General features: G+C 44.1%; 2 protein-coding genes and 1 long non-coding RNA gene across 4 annotated transcripts; 2 read left to right on the top strand and 1 right to left on the bottom strand.

The window, feature by feature from the left end:
* The first annotated feature begins 3,086 nt into the window (after positions 1–3,086).
* Positions 3,087–5,481, top strand: LOC134221965 (3'(2'),5'-bisphosphate nucleotidase 1). Its single transcript, XM_062701127.1, has 2 exons — positions 3,087–3,604; positions 4,774–5,481. The coding sequence occupies exons 1-2, from the start codon at positions 3,362–3,364 to the stop codon at positions 5,461–5,463; spliced, it is 933 nt and encodes a 310-aa protein (XP_062557111.1). The 5' UTR covers positions 3,087–3,361; the 3' UTR covers positions 5,464–5,481.
* Positions 5,465–23,404, bottom strand: LOC134221931 (uncharacterized). Of its 2 annotated transcripts, XM_062701099.1 has the most exons (5): positions 22,898–23,402; positions 22,338–22,548; positions 21,787–22,120; positions 21,625–21,672; positions 5,465–6,545 (listed from the first exon to the last, which is right to left on the bottom strand). In XM_062701099.1, the coding sequence occupies exons 1-5, from the start codon at positions 23,033–23,035 to the stop codon at positions 5,570–5,572; spliced, it is 1,707 nt and encodes a 568-aa protein (XP_062557083.1). In that variant the 5' UTR covers positions 23,036–23,402; the 3' UTR covers positions 5,465–5,569. The 2 variants fall into 2 exon arrangements, with proteins under 2 accessions (XP_062557083.1, XP_062557091.1); XM_062701107.1 differs by lacking the exon at positions 21,625–21,672 and having other exon boundaries at positions 22,898–23,404.
* On the top strand, positions 8,315–11,845 carry LOC134222003 (uncharacterized). The gene is made up of 5 exons (XR_009982391.1): positions 8,315–8,329; positions 9,572–10,852; positions 10,918–11,085; positions 11,147–11,250; positions 11,307–11,845. It is a non-coding gene; the product is annotated as an uncharacterized LOC134222003 (long non-coding RNA).
* Positions 23,405–23,630: the final 226 nt, after the last annotated feature.

Raw genomic sequence — 23,630 nt, 5'->3', positions numbered from 1 at the left:
GGAAGGAAGAGAGAAAAAAGAAACAAGGAACAATGAAGAAATAAGACGGAAGAAGGAAGATTAAGGCAGGAAGTAGGAAGAAAGAGGGAAGAAGGAATGAGAAATGAGAAAGACGGAAAAAGGAAGAAGGTAGAAGGACGAAGGAAGAAGGAAGAAGAAAAAAGGAAGAAGGAAGGAAGAAAAAGGGAGAAGCGAGAAGGAAGAAATGAGAAATGAGAAAGACGGAAAAAGGAAGTAGGACAAAGGAAGAAAGAAGGAAGAAAAAAAAGGGAGAAAGAAGAAGGAAGAAGTAATAATAAATAAGAAAGAAGGATGGAAGAGGAAGCAAGAAGCAAAAAAGGAAGAAGAAGCAGGAAGAAGGAAGAGGACGAAGGTAGAAGAAAGAAGGAAGAAGGTGGGAGGAAGGAGGAAAAAGGAACAAGGAAGAAGGAAAAAAGAGGAAAGAAGGAAGAAGAAATAAGAAATAAGAATGAAGGAAAAAGGAAGAAGGAAGAAGGAAGAAAGAAGATGGAAGAATGAAGAAGAAATAAGAATGAAAGAAGAAGAGAGAAGAGAGAAGGGAGAAGAAAGAAACACTTCAAACTGCCTACTTCTCATTACTAACTATTTACTACTTGAACCGTTTGTTTGAGAAACTGCATGTGTAACATTTTTGGCGAAAATGAGATTTTTATATATTCTGAATCCTCGTCCAAAAATACATATTCTGGCAAAAATTACGAAAAAAAATTTGTTCAGGAATGTATGAAAAAAAATTCGTTTGTTTGAGAAACTACATATGTCCACGTACTTTGAAGAGCAATTGTAGAGTACTGTTTACATTTTTTGCAGTTTTGCCAAAAACTATTAATCTATATCGAAGAAATCGAAAGATTTGGTGCAAATTTGTTAAAAAACAGTTTTTTGTTGTTTTCTCGAAATAGTGTAAAATGGACTTATGCAGTTTCTCAAATAAATGATTCACTTGTAATCTGAAGTCAAATTTTTGAACTTTTCGGCCAATCGGTATTCGGCCATATGACCCGTTCGGCCAAACGGCATTCGATCAAATGGCCTGACACCGATTTCTGCCTGCCACATGGATCGTTGCACGTGATTTATTTAACAGCGTTTCCAAGAACGTTCGTGGGCCGGATAACGCCTATTTCCGACTACGGAAATGGGTAGTCGGCTTCGACTCTTTACACCACGGAGTGTATCAACTATCGTGGGTCGGTAATGGCTTTTCAGGAGGTGTCCAAGGTCCAAGATGACGCCTACTATCGGCCACCGTATTGAGAGGGAGTTATCGGGTTCAACAGATTCCAAATGCCTTCGTTACCGTTTTTGGCCGTACTCGTGGGACTTCGACCCGCCAACTGGATCTTGCGTGGACTGCTTATGAACGCGAGGTGGGTCGCTCAAGTCTGTTAGACCTCTTTCCAACTTTGATCCGATAACCGTTTGGGTCCTGAGCATGTGGTCATGCGATATAGAAGTAGGGTTAGGAATTACTAGGGTCGTTGATATTAGGTTCGACAATGTATACCTGATTCCACCTTATCAATGCTCTTTGAATTAGATATTACTCGTTAAGGAAAACTGTCACGATTTGCTACACGATAAAGTATTCCTCTGATCACTTTTCCACCACTTAAAATGTGGATTTAGACACTTTCCAATTAGACTGTGACTAGACTAGAAGTGTGAAATGGAAAAGGAAGCAGGTCAGTGAACGTTGCTGTTCAGACCCTAGTATTCTTTCTTTTTCTATATTGCCACTCTCTTCATCCCGCTCTTTCTGCTTGGTATGACCAACATCGAGGGAAGAACTACTGCACTGCCGTAATCTGAAAAAGTGACGTATACACCATTTTCCAAAAATAGTGTTAGCGATTAGTACTCATCGAGCTCTTTAACAGAAAAATGGAAAACATGCAGGTTGTAATTTGGCGCATACGTCACTTTTCCAGATTACGGCAGTGTGCTGACATCGATTAACTTGTACGAAATTCTCTCCGTATGGTTGAATCAAGTTTTATTTGTATAATAAAGCTAGTACCGAAAGATAAAGTGCTTCGGATTACGTTTCATTCAAAGTCAATATTTATAGTGAACACAAACCGTTAGCTTTAAAACCTTCCACTTGGCTCTCTTGTGAATGATATTGTTTCGCACCGCAAGGGCTCCACTAAACTATTATCTTGTTTGAATTTTTACACTCCTACTCGACAATTGAGAAATCGAAACCTATTTGCCACGAGCCATCATCGAACAAACTATGCAAAGTTTATCCCAATGAATCAAAAGATGTCTGTTTACAATCAGTATTGAAGTAATTGATTTACCCATGCCTCGTACGAGCCTAAGAAAATATTTTAGGAGTATTAGTTATATAGAACATAGTTATAAATTTTTTTAATGTAGTCTATAGACTATTGTTCGACGAAGTTAATAAATAAAAAAAATGTCACGAGTCTTAATTAAAATAGCAATAATAACTCTAAATATTTCAAATAATTTTGACCATCTTTGGAGCGAAGTTTTCTCACTATAATCAGCTGACTGGCCGGACTGCTATATGGCGAGTGTCGTGTTTGATGATCCTATTCGCAAACACACAAAGGTAGAGCCAGAATAGTGCTGTCCAATGAGCAGCTCGAAGTAGCTCGAAGTTGTTGCCGTCACGCTCATGCCCATTTGTTGACAAAAAAGAATGAGCAGGACGGGAACAACTTCGAGCTACTTCGAGCTGCTCATTGGACAGCACTAATGTGTGTGAAACATGTCCTCTCTCCGTTGCTCCACTGTAAAGTTTCATAAGAACTTTCTGTGGTGAGTGATGAGCTGATTTCCATTGATAACTTCTATTTCATTCTCTCAGTCTTCACGGTACGCAATACATTCACACTGAGTGAGAAGTAGAAAAATCATTCATCAAACGCACACAGAGAGTACCCCATTCATTATTTTGTTTTTTTTGTCTAACGGAACTTATTGTCCCTTTTTGACAAAGGGTTGCGGCGGTAGCTTGCAAGGTACATTTTTTTTTGTTCATGTTGGCTGGGACCAATGTGATCCATCTTGCCTATTAAATGGATTAAAAGGTATACAATAATTTTCTCGCATTTATTTAAAGAAGGCATTGAATTCGCAACCATCGAATTTGCTGTGTTGGTGAGGCGGCTGGTGCAAGCGTGTATCTGGCATCACTGCCACTATCATTCTCCGCATCGATTTCATTTGCGGCGATTCAGTAATCAGTCCGTAGTGTCAATCGCCAACAACCGGATCGGTACTTGGTGCATCGCAAAAAAGCACTTTTCATTGTGAAACAAGCCTCGATAACTTCGGATCGCCCGACGTGACCGAGCAGAAAATAATGGCTAGTGCGACCGCCCCATTGATGATGCGATTAATGGCCAGCTCGATTCAGATTGCTGGCCGAGCCGGCAAAATCATCCGGGATGTGATGGCCAAAGGCGACCTCGGTATCGTCGAGAAAGGCAAGGATGACTTGCAAACCGAGGCGGACCGATCGGCCCAGCGGTGCATAATGGCCTCACTGCAGCGACTGTTCCCCGATGTGACCGTTATTGGTGAAGAGGGAAAAAGCGACTTGAAGGTAATACAAAGGCGGTAGATAATTTACCTCTCAACCATAAGGGTCTGTTCACAAATTACGTAACGCTTTTGGGGGGAGGGGGGAGGTCCAACATGCGTTATACTTTGTTACACTAAAAGGTGGGGGAGGGGGAGGGTACTACCAAATGTTACGCATAACGCTAATAAAAATTTATTTAAAGTCCCTCCAAGACACATGGATTCTTTTTCGCAAATTTCATATCAATTTGTCCATTTCAAAACATGTGCTGTGTATATGCACAGCCAAGATATTTAACAAAAAAATGGTTTTCGTACGGCCGAGCTGCCGAATAATATGCAATTAATTGCTATTTATCGTTATCGAACATTAGTCATTATCGAAATCAAGCATGCTGAAATAGCGTGACTGATATGCGTAAAAATACCAAACGAATATTGTATTTCTCGACACCACAGTTCCGCTAAACTATGTAAATGGTTATGATCGCAAATTCTATTTTCGTTTCTACTAGCTGCATTCTTAAAATCCTTGATTTTTGATCATGTGCCGTCCCTAACAGTTTTTTTTATAAATACCACAACCCAAATGCTTCAGCGAAGAAAAAAAAATCTGCCTTCAAAATTTTCACAGTTACGCGTTACATGGGGGAGGGAGGGGGTACCAAAAATGTTACTTTTTGTTACGAGGGGGAGGGAGGGGGTCAAAAACTCGGATTTTTGCGTTACGTAATTTGTGAACAGACCCTAAGATATTTGATGCAGTCACCTCACAGATATGAATCATAACAATTATGGAATTTTCTGAACACTTTCTATTTCCTGATTATGATGTCATACATATGTCAATTAACAAGTGCTTGATTTGTTCACATTTAGACTAAACTGAATGTTTAACAATCGAATGTAGATGGACAAGGACAAACAAGTCAGTTCAACAAACAATAACCACAATAATGTTAACTAATCATTTTGCAACGAACTAAATACTAATTCAATCACATGAAAATTCAGTAAAATTTATCTGGTGTCCAGCTAAATAAAGTTACTGTAGTTTGACGACATGCAAAGAGATCTTCGTTTGTTTGTTTTGCATACTGTTCCAACAACTGATTCATAACTGTGGGTCGACTGTACGATTTGTTTCGTAATGGGGTCAAATATCCGCTTATCACTGATACTGATTTTCAGGTACCAGAGGACTGGCTGGTCACCGAAATGGATAGCGACTTCCTGGAACGAAACGCTTGCCCTGATGGCTTGAAACAGGTCAAGGAATCGGACCTGGTCATTTGGGTGGATCCACTGGATGGAACCAGCGAGTACACGCAGGGATTCCTCGAGCGAGTGACAGTGTTGATAGGGATATCTGTCAATGACCGCGCTGTTGGAGGAGTTATTCATCAGCCGTATTTCAAAACGGACAATGGTTCACTCGGTCGAACGATATGGGGAGTCAAAGGTATCGGAGCTGGTGGATTCAATCCGATTAAGCCACCTTCGGATCGATTCATTGTGACTACCACTAGATCCCACTCCAATGCTTTGGTTCAGTCAGCATTGGACGCCCTTTCTCCAGATGAAGTTCTTCGCGTCGGCGGAGCTGGTTATAAGGTTCTTCAATTGTTGGAAGGAAAAGCTCACGCCTACGTATTTGCCAGTGCGGGTTGCAAAAAGTGGGATACATGCGCCCCAGAAGCTGTATTGGAGGCACAAGGAGGAGCGTTGACGGATATTCTTGGTCGACATTACACCTATGGCAAGGACGTCAGCTTCCCGAACGCTTGTGGAGTCCTTGGGACCGCCAGTGGCACTTCACATCAAGATGTATTAGCTAAGCTACCGGACGCTGTGAAACAAGCAATGAATAAAACACAATAGATCCATTCCATCTAGTAAGTTGCACTGTTGTCCTTTATTAAATTTAAACCCACACAAAACTTACTGGTAACTATCAATACACGCACATTGAAAACCCCTAAAATATTTACAGCTTTGATTTAGGTTTCTGCAGCAGAGCCCGTAATTCTCTCCTCAGAATTTTTCCGCTCAGATTCTTCGGAATTTCCGCGATAAATCTCACACCGCCATGCAATCTCTTGGCAGGTGACGTCCGATCAGCTACATACTTTTTAATGTCCTCTTCACTAATGTCCACACCTTCCTGTTTTACCACAAACGCCATCGGGAGCTCACCGGCACTCTCATCCGGCAAACCAATCACCGCTGCGTCCTTGATCTTAGTATTCGTTAACAGAATGGCTTCAAGCTCCGCCGGCGGAACCTGATACGCTTTGTACTTGATCAACTCCTTCAATCGATCCACTATGAAGAATTCATAATCCTCGTCGTAGTACCCTATATCTCCGGTGTGCAACCACCCATCCTTATCTATCGTATCCCTAGTAGCCACCTCATTGCCAATATATCCTTTCATGATCTGCGATCCCTTGAAGCACAGCTCTCCTTGCTGATTTGGCCCCAACGCCCTACCCGTATTTGGATCAATCACTTTCGCCAACGTCCCCACCTGGACAATCCCCACACTCCCGGATTTGTGGCCCTCACCGCTCTGTACCAACGTGGCCAACGTAGTCTCGCTCATGCCATAACCCTGCCGGACGTACTTGATGTTCAGTCGCTTTTTCACCAAGTCCTCCGTCTCTTTGCTTAATGGCGCCGCACCGCACAGCAGAGTATCCACACTACTCAGATCGTAACTGTCGACCAGGGGATGTTTGGCCAGAAACACCACCAGTGGCGGCACCACGAACACCATCGTGCAGCGGTAGTTTTCGATGCAGCTCAGAAATAGACCTTCCTCGAATTTTGGCAGGGAAACGAGCAACTGCTTGTTGCACAGCACGTTGATCAGAGTCATGCAGCCGTAGGCGTGAAACCACGGTAGAACCCCGAGCAGGACAATTCCACCCGGTGGCGGTTCCAGCAGTTCCGCGGACTCTCTGTAGAAGGGAACAAATTGGTTGGATTAGTGAGCAAGGTGTGTTTGGAACCAGAATTAGCGAAGAATTAAATATTAGTTAGTGTTAGTTGGGCTAGAAATGTCGGTTATTGTTGAAACTATTATTCTAATATTAATTTATGATTTATTGATACAAACTTTGGTCTGGAATTGCCGCGTTATGTTTTTTGTTCGAGAAACAAACACCGAAATATTTACGGACAGGTTTATCCGAAACGAAAGATAACAGTATAGAAAATAACAATTGTCAGCAAGCACCAGCAGGAAGAACGAAACCGTCTACAAGACACTCTTCCAAAATGTATGCTTGAGAGCACGTGCGGCAGTACTAGACTGAATTCACTGTACGGCAAATATTTGCAGAAATGCTGCGAATATAACGTGCTCACGCATCATCTATTCGATTCGGTCGGTCCGGCCTAGGATGTTTTCGGGTTGGGCACTTTCTCGACACCATGGGCATAATGTATCCATTGTAGCGGGCATAGAAAAGCTTTCGATTCACAACTGAAGAAATGCAAATAGAAAGTTGAAAAGCAGGTCATGTTCCAGTTGAAATGTAGAGCCATTGAAGAAGAAGAAGACATCATCTATTCATCGACATCAAAGTCACATATGATACAATCGATCGAGATCAGCTATGGCAGCTAATGCACGAATATGGATTTCCGGATATACTGATATGGTTGGTCGAAGCGACGATGGATCGGGTGTTGTGCATAGTTTCAGGGGCATTCTCGAGACGCGCATTCTTCGTGTCCGCCATTCTACACTACATTGGAGGGACTAATACGAAGGGCAGGGATTGTACCGAATGTTCACGAATTTCGTTCAGCTATTCGGTTTGGCCGACGATATTGATATTATGCCACGTAATTGGGTCCTAAAGCCCTACCTCGTTTATGGTTGCAAACGATAGTGCATCGGTCAAGAATACTTGTATCGTTGTTTTAAAAATTCTGGTAAAATTCTAAATCAGTAAAAATAATATTTTTGTGTTTAAGACATTTTAAGGCAAATTTTGGGCTGTGCAACATTTCAGAACGAATGAACAATCAGCCCAAAACGTCAGCCCCATATATTAACTGTCAAAGGTTGAGTCAAGTGCCCTGCGGTGTTTTGCTAGTGCATTTGAATCCGTACGTCAAACAAGACCGAAAATGTCGAGGAAGCATTTTTCATTTTTTTTTTTCAATTTCAAATTAAACAATGTTCTTTTTGATTTTTGAGTCTAAAGAAAAACTGACACGTTTAGAATGGTTACCTTCATCGTTTTCTGAAAGAAAATCGATTCTTCATTTTAGGACCCAATTTTGAGAAGATGGAGGAAGCCTCTATCAGTCTGAAGAGGGAAGCTAAGCGGATTGGACTAGTGCAGCACGTCGAAGACAAAGTACATGATAGGAAGAGACTCAAGAGAAGACAACGTGAGTCACCATGAGTTGGTATCGGTTTAACCGAATCGTGGTGGTTAAAGAATTCGTGTACTTGGGCTCACTGTTGACCACCAAAAACGATACCAGCATAGAGATTCGGAGGCGCATCGTGGCTGGAAATTATACATACTTTGGACTCCGCCGCCGTACTAAACTGACTATCTGCAAAACGCTGGAGGAGGCGTTGTACATGACACATTTGGTGAGAATGTGAATCTTTTTTTGACCGTATTTTCATCTGAACCCCGTAGTAAGCCCGAATTTCACAGATGACGCGCCTTCGTATTTCACGACTAACATTATTAACAGCTGTTGGCAAGGATCCAAGGTTATGGAAACTCATATGTGAATATGTACATTATGTGGAAGATATTGATTTGAAAAATGTATTGGAGGTAACCACTTTCCCTTCGATGGGACTCGAACCCATGACCCTACAGTACGCTAGACTGGTGCTTTAACCAACTAAGCTACGAAGGACCTCCGTCGGCCTTCGCAACCTAGCGGCTACTGAACGAGCTCGAGATTCCCAAATTGGACGCATAGTCAAATCACTCGCAATCCATTTCTCAAGCCAACACTACCACATGTGTATAGTACACGTTCACATTAGAGGAGCGTGAGTATTTAGAATGTCTGGCGGCTGTACACATTCTTCATCAGCAACTGTACTGATCAAGTGAGGTTGTGTAAGCATATGCCAGTCGGTCGTCAAGCTCAGACCCGACCGCATTGCGTAGGCAAGAGCACGCAACTCAGGTTCAGTTCAATCAAAGTTAATTGCGAGTGATTTGACTATGCGTCCAATTTGGGAATCTCGAGCTCGTTCAGTAGCCGCTAGGTTGCGAAGGCCGACGGAGGTCCTTCGTAGCTTAGTTGGTTAAAGCACCAGTCTAGCGTACTGTAGGGTCATGGGTTCGAGTCCCATCGAAGGGAAAGTGTTTACCTCCAATACATTTTTCAAATCAATATCTTCCACATAATGTACATATTCACATATGAGTTTCCATAACATTGTAAATTAACGTCCAAGTCGGGTGGTTTAATCCCCGGAAATAGGCAATTAACTTTGATTGAACTGAACCTGAGTTGCGTGCTCTTGCCTACGCAATGCGGTCGGGTCTGAGCTTGACGACCGACTTGATCAGTACAGTTGCTGATGAAGAATGTGTACAGCCGCCAGACATTCTAAATACTCACGCTCCTCTAATGTGAACGTGTACTATACACATGTGGTAGTGTTGGCTTGAGAAATGGATTGCGAGTGATTTGACTATGCGTCCAATTTGGGAATCTCGAGCTCGTTCAGTAGCCGCTAGGTTGCGAAGGCCGACGGAGGTCCTTCGTAGCTTAGTTGGTTAAAGCACCAGTCTAGCGTACTGTAGGGTCATGGGTTCGAGTCCCATCGAAGGGAAAGTGGTTACCTCCAATACATTTTTCAAATCAATATCTTCCACATAATGTACATATTCACATATGAGTTTCCATAACATTGTAAATTAACGTCCAAGTCGGGTGGTTTAATCCCCGGAAATAGGCAATTAACTTTGATTGAACTGAAGGATCCAAGGTAGACGAATTTCTCGACCCCCTCGAAGGTATCTCCGTCTATCACAACACAACACTTCTTCTCAGCAGGGCTTAAACTTATCATTTAGTATTCAATCAATAACTAATTCCAGAGTCGGAATTCTGAAACGTATTGTATGGCGCTATGTTCCCTCTACTACTTTATCTAAGAGTATGCCATGAAGGTACAATTCGATCGAAGATTGGTCACTCCGCAGAGTAGCACAGCTCTCGTGCAAAACCGGTCCGCATCAGATCCTGAGCCACGTGCTCAATTTTAATCTGCAGCATAGATGGCAACAGGATCTACGAGAACCACGGAAATGATCTGATACGAGTTCGCCGCAAGGACAAAGGTCAACAATCGCCCAAAATCATCAATACCCAAATCGACAGCCATGGTTACCGTCGCAACATCAATCAACAACAACAGAGGATGATCGGCAACCAGGGTGAACCATGCGCACTGCAAGGCAATGCGCAACCACCAAGGGAAAACAGCACTAGTTCTGCCATGACTTGTTGAAGCTGCGATGCAGAAGGACATGGTTTTATGGACTGTCCAAAGCCTTAAGCCGTGGTTCTGCTATAGATGTGATAGGAAAGGGTATACCTTATGCAGCTGCTTCACGTGTCGCTCCGACGCGGGAAACCAGAAAGCGGGGAATCAACTGTAGGGCGGAATAATTCTCCGCTTGAACTTGAGGATCTCTCTACGTATCCGCATGTTCAACACCTCGATACAGTCATTATCAATCCCGGACAGGGCAACAGAACAGACCGCATGCCTCGCCGCATGCAGGTATCAGCGTTCTTGTTACGTTCGTAATTTAGGAGCTTAACTCTCACTCTTTTACGTTATGTGTGCAAACCAAAATACAAAAATAAACCTTGAAGCATAAGTTAACACCCAGCCGATGACAGTGTTATGACACCTTGTTATGTTGTTATCAAATGTTATGCTGCAAGGGATACTAGGATTGAATCCGAAAAAGCAACAAAGAATTTTCCTGTCGTTCGTGACTGAACGAAAATTCGTCATTTCCGTTCACGGCTCACACATACCGTCTGACGGTCACCAGTAGGGACGAAGAAAAGATTCCGATCTAAGCCCCACAACTGCCACGCTCGCTGCATCGGTGGAGTGCTCCTGGACAACAAAAGGCTGGGCCGGAAAGCGAGGCCTCGGATGAACCCATCGTGTTCGTAAGACGGGAAAAAGTGCCACGCAGCCGATAAATCGCCAGATCATCAGGAGAGGAAACTCCAAACATAGGTCAAGGTTAGTCTATTTGGCGGTCGCGTAAAGAGCAGACCAATATCGGTTTCGATTTCGGCATTTTCCAGACAAGGGTTGACCATTCGGTTTGCCGTGACCGAATAAGACCGAGCAGGACACACACCAAGAGCAGCAGAGGACTTGAGGCGGCACGGAAGGGACTTCTCCACAGTTACGGGTGCGGATAAATTCCCCCGCGCGGAGTGTGCTCGAGCGAAGCTCATTGAGCAAGCCAGGTTAGTTGTGAGACAATAATGCACGGATGGGCGTTTAATCCGTTATAATCCCGAAATATAGGCAGAACGTGCATAGGATCCAGTATACGGGAACTTCCTACCACAACGGATAGCGACCGGTAGCCAACGTATCAAACATTCGCCGTAAAAGAGAGCCTCCTAGGAGTAAGTTTATCTGAAACGCAAATGATAAAACATATCTGACATAAACCTTTTGGTAGGGCTCTTGTTTGGGAATTATTTCGTTGCGGATTTTGGTGGAAACGGCACTCGGCGCCGACTGGATCAAGCCGTGCAAACAAAGGTGGCTTAAGGTGCGATCGACGAGCGACTCAAAGTGCGATTTTAGCAGCAAGCCATTCTCTCCCGACGATTGCAATCCGGGAACAGGATCACACCCGCGCTGTGCACCAAGGCATTCCAGGACGCAGACAAAGTGGCGACCGATGTGCGGTCCAAGTTTTTCCCGTAGTCGGCATGAATAGCGGGAGCAGTGCATGCACGGGCTCATGGAGCGGTGTGTTCGCGAGGTAGCCGTACGCCGTGTCGAAGGCCGTAGGAGTCAAATGAAGGGAAGCTGTTGGCGTGAGTTGCCACGAGATGTGGAGGCAAATGACAAGTGAATGTGAATGAAGAAGGGAATTAGAGGAACAGAAATAGGAAGATTAGCAGACAGGAAGGATAGAAGTTGAGATACACGGGAAATTGATGAAGAGCAGATAGAGCATAAGAAATAAAATGTTTGCACACAATTTATGTATGTCTTGAGGCGTTCTATGTTTACTAGCCGGTCCGACCCTTGCTCTTTGCCCTCTGGCAAGGTCGAATACAACATTCTAGGAGCTGCGACTGCGGAGAGAAAAAGTGAAAAGCGACAGCATATGGAACACAGCACACGATCAGCAATTACGTAAAACTGCTCATAGCATACAACAATCGACACGAAGCGCTGCCGATTATTCAGGTACCCTCCATTTCAGACTGCGTCATTTTTGGATTCTTATTATGGGATAGAAAAAAACTAATGAAGGGCTATGAAACGTCTTTGGATAAGGTGGGGCGTTTTTCCCAGGCACTTGTTGAAATTCATTTTTCACAAGTTTTCAAAAACGCTTCATTACGTGTTCTTTGTAATATTTTTGTATGACTACTCACAGGCAATGCATTTGCGACTTTTTGGACTACCTACCAAAAAGCACACACTTTGCATAAATTGCGTTGAAAAGTAAAAAGTTATAGGTACAGTATCTCCCCGCTTGTCCGGACCTCGCTAGTCCGGATCTCGCTAATTCTAAATTTTCCGAATTAAAAAGTATCAACACCACATTATGCTGTCAGTTTTTAAATTTGTGCTGTAATTCTGTTTTGGTTCATTTGTATGGATTTGACAGTAAGATTAACGAGAGAAACCCCGATAGTCCGGCCATACATTTGTCGGATTAGCGGAGGTATACCGTATATGCTCCCGAAAAAAAGTGTTCGGGGTCTTAGATTTGGTAATAAAGCTCAGCATCCTTCAGAAAATAAAAGAGAGCTGCCATTCTGGCTTCATCGTCGACTAAAGCTTCTCTAATGCAGCCTGGGTTCCCATAAAATTCCCTAGGTAATTTGTACTTATATAGGCATATATAGGTGAAATGCTCCACGCTGTTCCTGATTCCACACAGGTCACATTGAGGTCGGAAAGGGCCTCCACCAAAGTTGTGGGAGACCCTTGTATGGCCGGTCCATAATCTCGATACGGTCTCCTGCTCTTTCTGGGAATTCAGTTCCCTCCATGGGCCGGTATAGCCTTTGATCTATCTCAGGGATAGTGTGTGGTTGCTACTCCAAATCCGCGCCCAGTCCTGACCGACGACACTTTTTGTCCACTTTTTAACGTCGGCCAGCGAGACGGAGCGGGTTTAGGAAAGACCTTTGTTGCCAATGCTTGCTAGGGCATCGGCTTCTACGTGTCCCCTGATGCGACAATGGCTAGGGATCCCGGCAAGACAAGTATTTGCTGCCATTGCCGCAAGTATTCCTTGGATCCAATGGTGTCTCGCTCTGGAGAGCAGTGGCGACGCTGGCTGAATCTGTGAAGATTGCAATCGGTTTGTTGACCGCAACTATGGCTGCAACGAAGATGGCATCAGCTTCAGCCGAGAAGATGTTGCATTGACCAGCTAGACTGTCCGATATATTTAAACCGGCTCTGGAAACTCCAAAACCGACACCGTGGTTGGAGACTAAACCATCGGTGTATCGGATTTCATGGTTCTGGAATCGTGTTCCCAACTGTTCTAGGACAGATCTTCTCAATTCGTCGGTGTTTTCCCCAGTTTTAAACCGGGTGGCTATGGTGTGGTCGAACCTGACAGGAGGCATTAGCAAACCGAACATAACTGTTGAAAACCGGGGAAAGGACGGTCATTAAATCGCTCCGCGCGGAGCCGGTTAACTCCAGGCCATAGAGTAGGCGACTATCTATAATCGCCTGGCTTACCCTAGTGTGTCTGTTGTTGGTCAAATGTTTTTGGCCAGGATTTTCATCAGACTGACCCGGGACTTACAGGCCACCTTAATGTCCACTCCAAGGACGCGGACGATTTCCCAGTTCGAGATGGAATCATGATGGAAGGTCCGACAAGTTGGTGACGGCTCCGGCAAACGTGGCCCCGGATGCACTTTCCGGCGTTCATAATTAACCCGATGGAGGCAGCCCAACGGTGAATGGCACTACAGGGTGTCTGCAAATTATCCGTACAGATTTTGATAGTTTGCTTCTACAAATCAAAAACAGACAATAATGGACTGAATCGGTAGCTATATGGGCATAACAACTCAGCAGGCTGTAACAAATGTATATTCTGAGAGCACTGACTGTCATTTCATGTATAAAAAAAAATCTTTGTGAATGCTTTTTTCCGGTGTTCCGAACAAAAAGGAATTGCCTTCCTACTCACCCGATTTGGATTGAATTTATCATTCGGTATGGTCTTGAAATCAACAGCCATCAAAACACCGAACATATTATCGAGACATTTGAAATCATGTCACAATCGTCAAAAATGTGTGAAAAGTATCTGTATTAGGGTGGTTCAAAAAATCGATTTTGCTCCACACTGCTCATCTGATTCTTTACCATGTTCTGAGTGTCCTCTGAAAATTTGAGCTCATTTGGAATAAAACTGATTTAGCACCGATTTCAAGTTTGCATGCAAATTAGTATGGGGAAATTTATTTTTTCATTATACTGTTAATAACGCTTCCCCGTGAGGCGCAGGTTAAAAGAAAACCTACATAGCTAAAAGGAATACTCAACAGCTTTCACTTAGTGAAAACCGCATCTTAATTAATCGTTCCAATAATTAGTAATCGAATTTAATCTATACCGTCGTTTTCTGGAACTAATTGCATAACTCCTCAACAGGCAACATTGCTGCTCGTGGCGCGAAAGATAGCACACACAAATTCAGGCTACTATGTTGCACTGCACATTTCAGTGATGCCCTGAAAGAAGTTTAACGATCATGACTAAAGATTCGCAACCTGTATTAAAATCGATTACTAATTATTGGGGCGATTAATCAACATGCGATTTCCTTTGGGTGAAAGCTGTTGAGTATTCCTTTTAGCTATGTAGGTTTTCTTTTAACCTGCGCCTTATGGGGAAGCGTTATTAACAGTATAATGAAAACATAAATTTCCCCATACTAATTTGCATGTAAACTTGAAATCGCTTGTGCTAAATCAGTTTTATTCCAAATGAGCTCAAATCTTCAGAGGAAACTCAGAACATGATAAAGAATCAGATGAGCACTGTGGAGCGAAATCGATTTTTTGAACCACCCTAATCTGTACAGAAACGTGCGGCCATCGTTATTTTTTTCTAACACGATCGAAGGCGTACAACTCAGGATACAGGGGTCATTTTAATGTGAACAAATTCAGCTTGGTTTATGTAGTCCTACTATAATAACATGCAATGCATGCTGGTTCTTTAATTTATTCCAAAAAATATTTAAAAACCTGTCTTGTTGTACGGATAATTTGCAGACACCCTGTAACCGCTGCCTGTGCCTTTATCCTGGTTCGTTCAGGAGTGTTACCCACGACGAGGAGGATGTCGTCAGCGTAGACGAAGAGATGAACATTCGCCGGTAGGATGCCGAAACCCCCGTTCATTGCGACCAAAAAGAGTGTGACCGCAAGAACTGACCCTTGGGGGACGCCGGTCTCCTATGCGCATTCTCTGGACGCAGTGCCGCCAATCAGAACCGTGAAGCTCCGTCCGGTGAGGAAGTTTTTTATAAAGGCAAGCATGTTGCCGGTGATGCTCCATTCCTGAAGTTATTTGAGGACCAAGGGTGTCCAGGTCCTGCTAAAGGCTTTGGCGATGTCCAAAGAAACCAGGTCAACATGCTTGCCTTCGTCATACGCGTTTTGTAGCACGCTGTCCAGGTTGGGAAAATAGGTACTGGTGCCATACCCTGGGCGAAAAGCGTGCAGTTGGAAGTCAAACCTACCATCAGCTTCCAGCTTCTCACGGTGCCGATGGTGAACCATTCTCTCCGTGGTCTTACAGGCACACGATGTAAGGGAGATCGGTCTATATTTGGTGGGATCCCGACCCGCCACGTTATTTTTGGGAATGGGGACCTCCACACGTCGGTTAATGAGCGGTTTTCCCAGGTGTCGTTGACGAGCTTGAGAAAGTGCGCTTTCACGAGTTGGATACCCCAACTCATCCGGTCCGGATGAGTTCCCGTTGCACTTAGCAAGTGCGTGGGGCAACTCACCTGCTGAAAAAGGCAGGTTTAACTGGCAGTTGGGGGGTCCGCGGGAATAAAGGTGGTGTTGAGAGTCAGGCTACGGGTGGCAATGATTCTTTGGAATTCGGCCGGGTACTGCCACCAGGGAGGCAAAGTACTCCCCGAGGGTGTTGGCAACCTGTGTGGGATCAGAGAGTGTTTGGTTGCCCTGGTCAAGGTGAATAGGAGTCGCCCTGGATTTACCGCTTATCGCATTAATAGTTCCATAGTTCGGCGGTGGTTTGGGAAGGGTTGATGCTGTCAACGAAGTCTTCACACGGCTTGGCATTCGCCTCCCTGATGGCGATTTTACATTGCCTGTGCTTCTCTTTATAGCAGTCCAGGGCGTCTGGCATGAGAAAGTGGTCGGCGCTGAGCTTCCTCAATGCACGTAGGGCTTTACGTCTGGCTTTGACAGCGCGCCGACCTCGGACCACCATCTGAGAGCACGACGACTGGGACGACCACTAGACTAGGGGATGGTTTGCTGGGCAGCTGTGATAATCATGTTGGAGAAATCGGTGAGGGACGAGGGAGGTTGGTCGGCGCAGGCGGTCGACGTGGCGCGCTCGTACTCTTCTCAGTCGGCTTCACCGTATTTCCAACGGCTTTTCTTGATATCGACAGGAGAGGGAGCATTAGTGGAGATCTGCACCGGGTAATGGTTGCTACCAGGGTTCGGATTTCTCACTCACTCACGCGACAACAGATCGCTCCACCATCCATTTTATCCGGATAAATTACAGTGCGATAAACTCCGGCACAAGCGATGGTGCGAAAAATTGTTATCCCTCTTCCCATGTTTCGTGAAAATCAAATGCTGCTTACTTTGCTTCTCCGAACTGATTGCATACGACGATGCGCCACGATAAGTAGTAGGTTCAAGACAGCAGTTTTTCTAATTGCTTTCAATCGGTTCGTGTGGTGGCGTGGTTATAGTGGGCGCTCTATACATTTTAAAATTGTTTTGGGTTCGAATCCCGTCGCGGACCTACATTTTTGTGAATATGCTTTTAAAACTTATCTGGAGAAGTGGCGAGATGGAGAATTTGGAGGCCCAAAATTAAATTATCCGGCAAGCCGCCGCTCGCGAGTTTATCGCCCGTCTTTCTATCCGGATAAAATATTGTGTGAGAACACTTGCTCAAAGGAGAATATGGAAAAATTGCACTCCGCTGTTGGGATCAATCCTGGGTTTTTATTCATATGAGTGAGAATTCCGAAGCCTGGTTGCTACCGTACAGAACCGTGCCGGCTTTCCAGGTAAAGCGCGGCAGGATGGACCTACTTACCGCAAAAACATCGATGGTCGTAGCAGAGTGCCCATTGAAGAAGGTGAGTGACCCGTCGTTGAGATCCCCTTCTTGAAACGCTTCGGCTAGAACGTTGCCTCGACATCCAGCAGATACTCGTCGATATCGATGACATCGAAGAGGATCCACCAGTACCGTAATGGCTACGGAGTGCTTGAAATTGTTCCCAACCTTGCTGGTCCAACGGTACTTGCCTCCGAGAGTTCGATCCATGAGAGCGTTGGAAACTCGGTTAACCTCTTGGAGCAATGGTCCATGGTAAGCTGTGGTGCACCAGCAGCTCAAGTTTTGGAAGGTTGTTCCATTACCCGTTGATGTTCCATTGCAGACAGAATTTCACTTCCAGCGCGAGGGCCAGAGTTGGGAAAGGGGACGATAAAGAAGAGGGAGGGTTTCTTACCGTACCTGATGCTGATTCTGGAGGTATCCTGGGCAGGTCGGTTATGGCCTGGGTGGAGGTCCCCGTGTTGCCCGGAACGCGGCCTTGGTGAGAGCGAGAGATTCGTACTGACTTGGAGATTTCTGCTTTGCACTTGATCGTTGCCTTGGAGCTTGCATCTCACGTCGTCCGTCTGGGGACCCGAGAACGCCATCTGGTTTTCATTTGTTTCCCACGAGGGGAGAAACAACGGCTTGGGCTTATCCGATGGTGCCGGAGGATGTTCCCCAGTTCCGGTGTGGGAAAGACGTCCGCACTGGAGGGCCCCGACTACCAAGGGATCTTGACAGGCTCTTCTCACATTCTTCGTACACTGGATGCCGAGGTCGGTTCAGTTGTTTCGGTTGGGTCTTGGTATCCGGCACCCCGACGATCCAGGACACTGCACTTAGTCCTCGGTCTTCACTGCGTCCTCGGTCTTCACCAGGTACCGGGGTCGATCCAAAGGTTCCGGTAGGGGTATAGCTTCCAGTCCAATGGTGCCTTGACTGCCTGGGTCAGACGTTGGCTCACGGGTATTGGTGTTGTTGGGTATTTGAGACACGTTGGAGGCTATGATTATCGGATTGAAGGTTATAACTATTTGGCGGAGGGACCGCCATTCTTGGAGTTTAATCGCTGCGCCTTAGATGTATTTGAGAGTCCAGTGACGGGATCAGGATATGTACTGGCTATACTTCTTTTGCTGGCAACTCTGAAACCAGAGGTATGAGGGGAGACTTTAACCTTGGTGATACTGGTTGGAGTTGAGTTTCCGGTTGAAACGTTGTTAACCGTCTTTTTGGGAGTAGTATCTCCTGATATTCTTCTCTCCCAGATGGGGAGGGGAGAGAGAAAGACAGAATCGGTGATACCCTGGTACTGGTTTGGGTGTCAGCTTTGGGCGAGGCATGGGGGGTGGGTTCGGTAGTTGCTGTGGGCAGGGCTAGGCCCTTCCGGTTTCTCGATGGAAGTCAGTGAGTAGTCCATCGAGTCTCGTTCATCAGTTCCGGTTGGCTGGGTAGTTGTTGCTGCCATCTCTTACACGACGCAGAATAAGTATAATATTTTGATGAGCAAAGAACTGCCCCGAAATGCCCTCACCACACTGTCGCTCGAGCACAGGCGCCACTTGCCTCTTATAGGCGATGTCCCTCCCTCCGCCTTGAAAGCCTTCATAGTAGAGTTTCCATTTCTCGGCCATTTTCGTCGTCCCGGGAATCGGGATGAACATGTTTGTATATCCCGGGAAATCCCGGGATCCCGGGATCCCGGGATTTTTCGATGTTTCCTTGGAAAACTTATTTTTTGATTTAAAAACGATTTTATTCAATGTTTAGGGGTAAAATTCATATTTTATAAAACTCTAAAACAATGTTTGATGCAATAATCGTTTAACAGGGTGCTTTGCATCTTAAAAATAGAAGTTTTGTTAATAAAAGCAAACTAAACAGTTAAGATATTAAAAATATTCTCAGATTATTTACAAGCAATTTAATGATTGGTAAATTCGGCGACCTTCTCGAATTCCAATTAAATCCACGATTTAAACGCGATTCTGAATATTTGAAGGCGATGCAATGCTTGAAACAGGTTTTGTAACTTGAGAATATTTGTTCTTTTAACTGTAGTATACGTTACAGTTAGCTCGATAATTATCGATAAATCAACGAGTACTCGATTACGATAACGTTAAATCAACGCTCACTTTATCGTCAACGAAACATCATCGTACAACCATTATCGTTATCGAAGTTGGCGTTAAATTAACGACGATAATTCATCGATTAACAACCCTGGAACAGATTATGGTCCAGGAAGATTTCAGATCTTAAATATAGTGTGGATGGATTATCTACAGAAACGTAATCGCAGTTCGGGATCCATGGATCGGGCGCATAAGTCTCGTGGTATCGTGGGATCATGCATTGGCTGCGAAAGTCACGGGTAGCGCCGTACAGAATTTAATGGGAGGTTGGGGAGTTGGTCAGTAGGAGTCCAAGCAAAGCTTTGGTCAGGAGCTGGTCAGCAGCAAAAAAAAGGCAGAGCATCTGGGTCGGACCACTTATACTTGCGCATGTGCTGGAAAGTTTGTTGTACGAGCGTCGATTGGAAGGACATGAATTGGATCAAGAATTGTTTTGGAGGCATGAAGCTCAGGAAGACTGACTCAATGTTGAGCGGCGCGAGGAGATTAGCAAGGCGAATATCAGCTAGTATGCACAACCTCGCTGTAGACGGGAAATGGGTAGGAAGCAGGCGCCAAATAGATGTAGCTGATCTTGTATTGTAGATACTTGTCGTTTAATCAATAGAGAGCTGTAGTTGCTGGAAAAAGTATCAGTCAGTAGCCCTCCATTGAGTGGTATAGGGAAATCTAATATTTTTTGTGAAGGTGTTCTATTAACTATCTCCGATATTTTCATGCCTGTTCCTCTCTTACTTAATAATAAGATGATATCGATTGTACATCACACAAAACCTGAGCTCCGTATACATGCCTGAGCCTACCAAATAAAGGAACTTGAAAAAAAAATCATGTCTGATGGGAGGTATAAAAATATGATATGAGTTTATCACCTAACTTAGGGTTTCGTTTTCAAAAAAAAAATAACTTTTGTAAGACGAAAAATTACACTGTTTGCGAACCGGAAATGAAACAATATATTTTGTCCCGGGTATCCCGGATTTTCGGGATTTCAAAAATAATATCCCGGGAATCGGGAAATCCCGAATTTTCCTAAATCCCGGGATTTTTTGTCCCGGGATGTCCCGGGATGGAAACTCTACTTCATAGTAATGCACTGCATCGGGGAATAAATGCATTATGACGCAGAGTATAAACCCTCTCTTGCGCCTTCTAAGAATTTGATAAGTGGAAAATAGAGATGGGCGTTCAGATCGGGAACCGTTAAAATGATCCGGATCTTTGTTATGATTCGTAGCTCACTTTTTGAAAGTTCCGGTTCATCAGATCAGCAAATTGTCTAACCATTTGTAGGGAAATTACAAAATGAAAAGTTTATCGTGGGTTTTTTATGCAAGCAATATGTGATTGTGAGCGAGATAGCGGTGAAACTCTTGTATGTACGGGGTAGAAGCATGGTCCTGAATGACAACCGTTTCACCATTTTACATTCTTCTTACGTATTGTTCCAAAGATGCGATCCGGATCATTAGACTGAACGAACCAGATCTGATACCTTCTTTTTAAATTCTATAACAATTCATCACGCTCACCCCCATTATACATAGTGTAGAAAAAGTTCAAAATTAATCATGGGGCCAGCCACCACCTTGAAAATCCTTTATTTTAATTTTTACCAGATCAAGGAAGCATTTTTTTTCAATATTTTCAGCTTTATTTACGATTTTCAGGGCAAAATATGATGAATGTAACGTTATAAGACTGTAAGGAAGGTTCAGAAATCATCGATGGTTAGATTTTTATATTTAAAGGAAAAAAAAGGGTGTCCTTCAATTTCTTGCCCCGGGTTCCCACAGCGGAGATAGAACACACCCGAGGCTGGTTCGTCTTTTCAATTGAGCGATTTTGTTATCCGACTTCCAGAGTGTCGGTGAAAACGATGACCCATTGTCACCCCGGTGAAGGTAATTCAAACAAAGTTCTGTATAATCTGTAAGACGAGCGCTTTTGAGTGACGAATGCCACCTAGTTTGTGTTGTGTGAAACAAGCGACTTAGGGTATTGGTATTGAAATTTTCAAAGCTTTGAGGCCATCTGTAAAACGATCATAATGGCTATATTGTACAAAAACATAAATTCCATCAATCCAAAGATACAACATATAAAGCGTCCGCTTCCACAAAAATAATTTGGAGACCATTTGAGGATAGGTAATAAAATTACAAAATAGTTTTTAGTTTCAATTTTAAGGAGGAATAAATTACTTGTTAGCGGATACTACAGTTATTAGTAACAGGGTCCATTCATGAAAAATGTTCTAATAGAACGAGTGTTAATTCGAATTATGAATGATTGCTTGTTGTTTACCCAGTTCTCAATTTATTTCGCTCATCGATAGCGCTGTTGAAAGTGTAACTGAAAATTTGGATAGATAGAAATGTCGATAAGCGCGGTTATATACAATAATCCCATAACACGCGAACAGCCGTTATCAATTTTGGCTTCAACAAACAACACCTAAATACTTACTTCAACAGTGCTATACTGGCCATCAGATTATAGTGTGTCAGCTGGACCCCTTTCGGCAGTCCAGTCGTCCCCGACGAGCACATGATAAGCGCCACATGGTTCTCCACGTCCACCGGGGGAATGTAAAAGTTCGTCGGATTGACGAACGAAACCGGCTTCTGAAAGTCGTCGAACAGCTCCACATCGCTACCGAAAGGGTTCTCCTCCCCGAACAAGATTACCCGCTGGACTATGTGTCGGTTCTTCCGGGCGGCCGCTACAACCCGATCCGCTGAGAAGGGCGACACAAAAATGACCTTTGGCTTCGACAGGTTGAACGCATGATCCAGTTCACCTGTGGTACAGAGAAAGAAAAACACTCTTATCAGTTCGATAGCTACTTGGAGCTGCAAACAGAAAGATAACAGAAAGGCAGACAAGTCTTCTTGTTATCTTGCTTGTTGATAGGTAGATTTGCTAATATATTAACCAGACTAGATTAGATTGCAAAATGCAGCATCAGAGCTTACTCCCGCAGAAGGTATGATGTGGTTTGTGCTGCAGTTACTTACGTTCGCTATAAGTCAGATTGATGGGCGCCACGGTCGCTCCCAGAAAAATTGAACCGAACAAAACTGCCGGGAATTCGAGTCTGTTCTCGCTGACGATTCCGACTACGTCCCCCACACGCACGTCCGCCAATGTCCGCAAGCACTCGGCCAAGCGTACGGTTTGCTCAAGCAGTTCCAGGTAATGCAGCTCCGTACCAAAAACGCCGTCGATCTATTTATGCAGCATAGATGTAAGAAAGTGTACAGTTGCATGTTATTAACCTTCTAACCGTCGCACGTAGGAGTGCCAGAACCAAATTCATGGCAACAAACACAAAAGCCGAAATCCCGATAGAGTAATAATTACTTTTTCTCCTTCTCATTAATATTGTTTTGTATGAATAAATTTTCAATATGCAGCTACATAACACAGCACATAATATATCTAAAATTCTATACATTATGTATATTATATTACATCCTAATATGTATTTCCGTTTTATGTGTAAATTATACTCCTATGTGCACTGCTTGTACAACTTATCAATGGTCGGTTCCGCCACCAGAGACGAAATACTTACAAGACCCACGGCATTGCCATTAAGCCGCAGCCGATTCCTTACGTACGCTCCCAGGGAACCATGCCCTTCGGTTGCATTCTGTGGAACTGGTCCACCGCTGATTATAAACCTGCTATCGTCAAGCGCCACGGAAGCCATAACTCTTTCTAGCAGAAGTTTTCTTTGCAAATACACAAAATCTGAACCACTTGAGCGGCCGGTCGCCAATCTACTAAGTTCGACTTTCAAGTGCCTATTATAGGAGGGTTTAATAACAATTGCACACTCTTGAGCCGGTGGGAACGAGTGTGTAAATACCAAAATCAGTACAATTCGTATGGCTGTTATCACACCACACCCTACCCTTATGACTACTCTACTCCGTCCGGCAATGTGCTTCTACAAAAATCCCACAATGAATGATTTCGCGATTAACCTGCGGAGAGCTTTCTATCTAACTCCATAAAAAAGTACTCACTCACACAACTTCACGAACTTGAAAAAGAGAACAGTAACTATTTTTTTTTCATGCATTTCCCCTCATGAATGAATACAAATGTCACCGTTTGTTTACATCGATTGCCGTACGAAAGGTACAAAGGCGGATCACTGTCGTGGCGTATTCGGGAAAAACGCCGAATGATGCCCGAACAGCTACTGACAGTTTGTTTTGTTTCCTGATGACGGTGAGTGGAATCATTGCTGGGTGATTCATCGGCCTTCACCACTCATTTGAATTACACTCACTTGTTTT

The sequence above is a fragment of the Armigeres subalbatus genome, chromosome 1 (assembly GCF_024139115.2).
Source record: "Armigeres subalbatus isolate Guangzhou_Male chromosome 1, GZ_Asu_2, whole genome shotgun sequence".
In the NCBI taxonomy this organism is placed as follows: Eukaryota; Metazoa; Arthropoda; class Insecta; order Diptera; family Culicidae; genus Armigeres; species Armigeres subalbatus.
The sequence above is the reverse complement of the archived record's forward strand: the minus strand, read 5'-3'. Positions and strand labels throughout refer to the sequence as shown.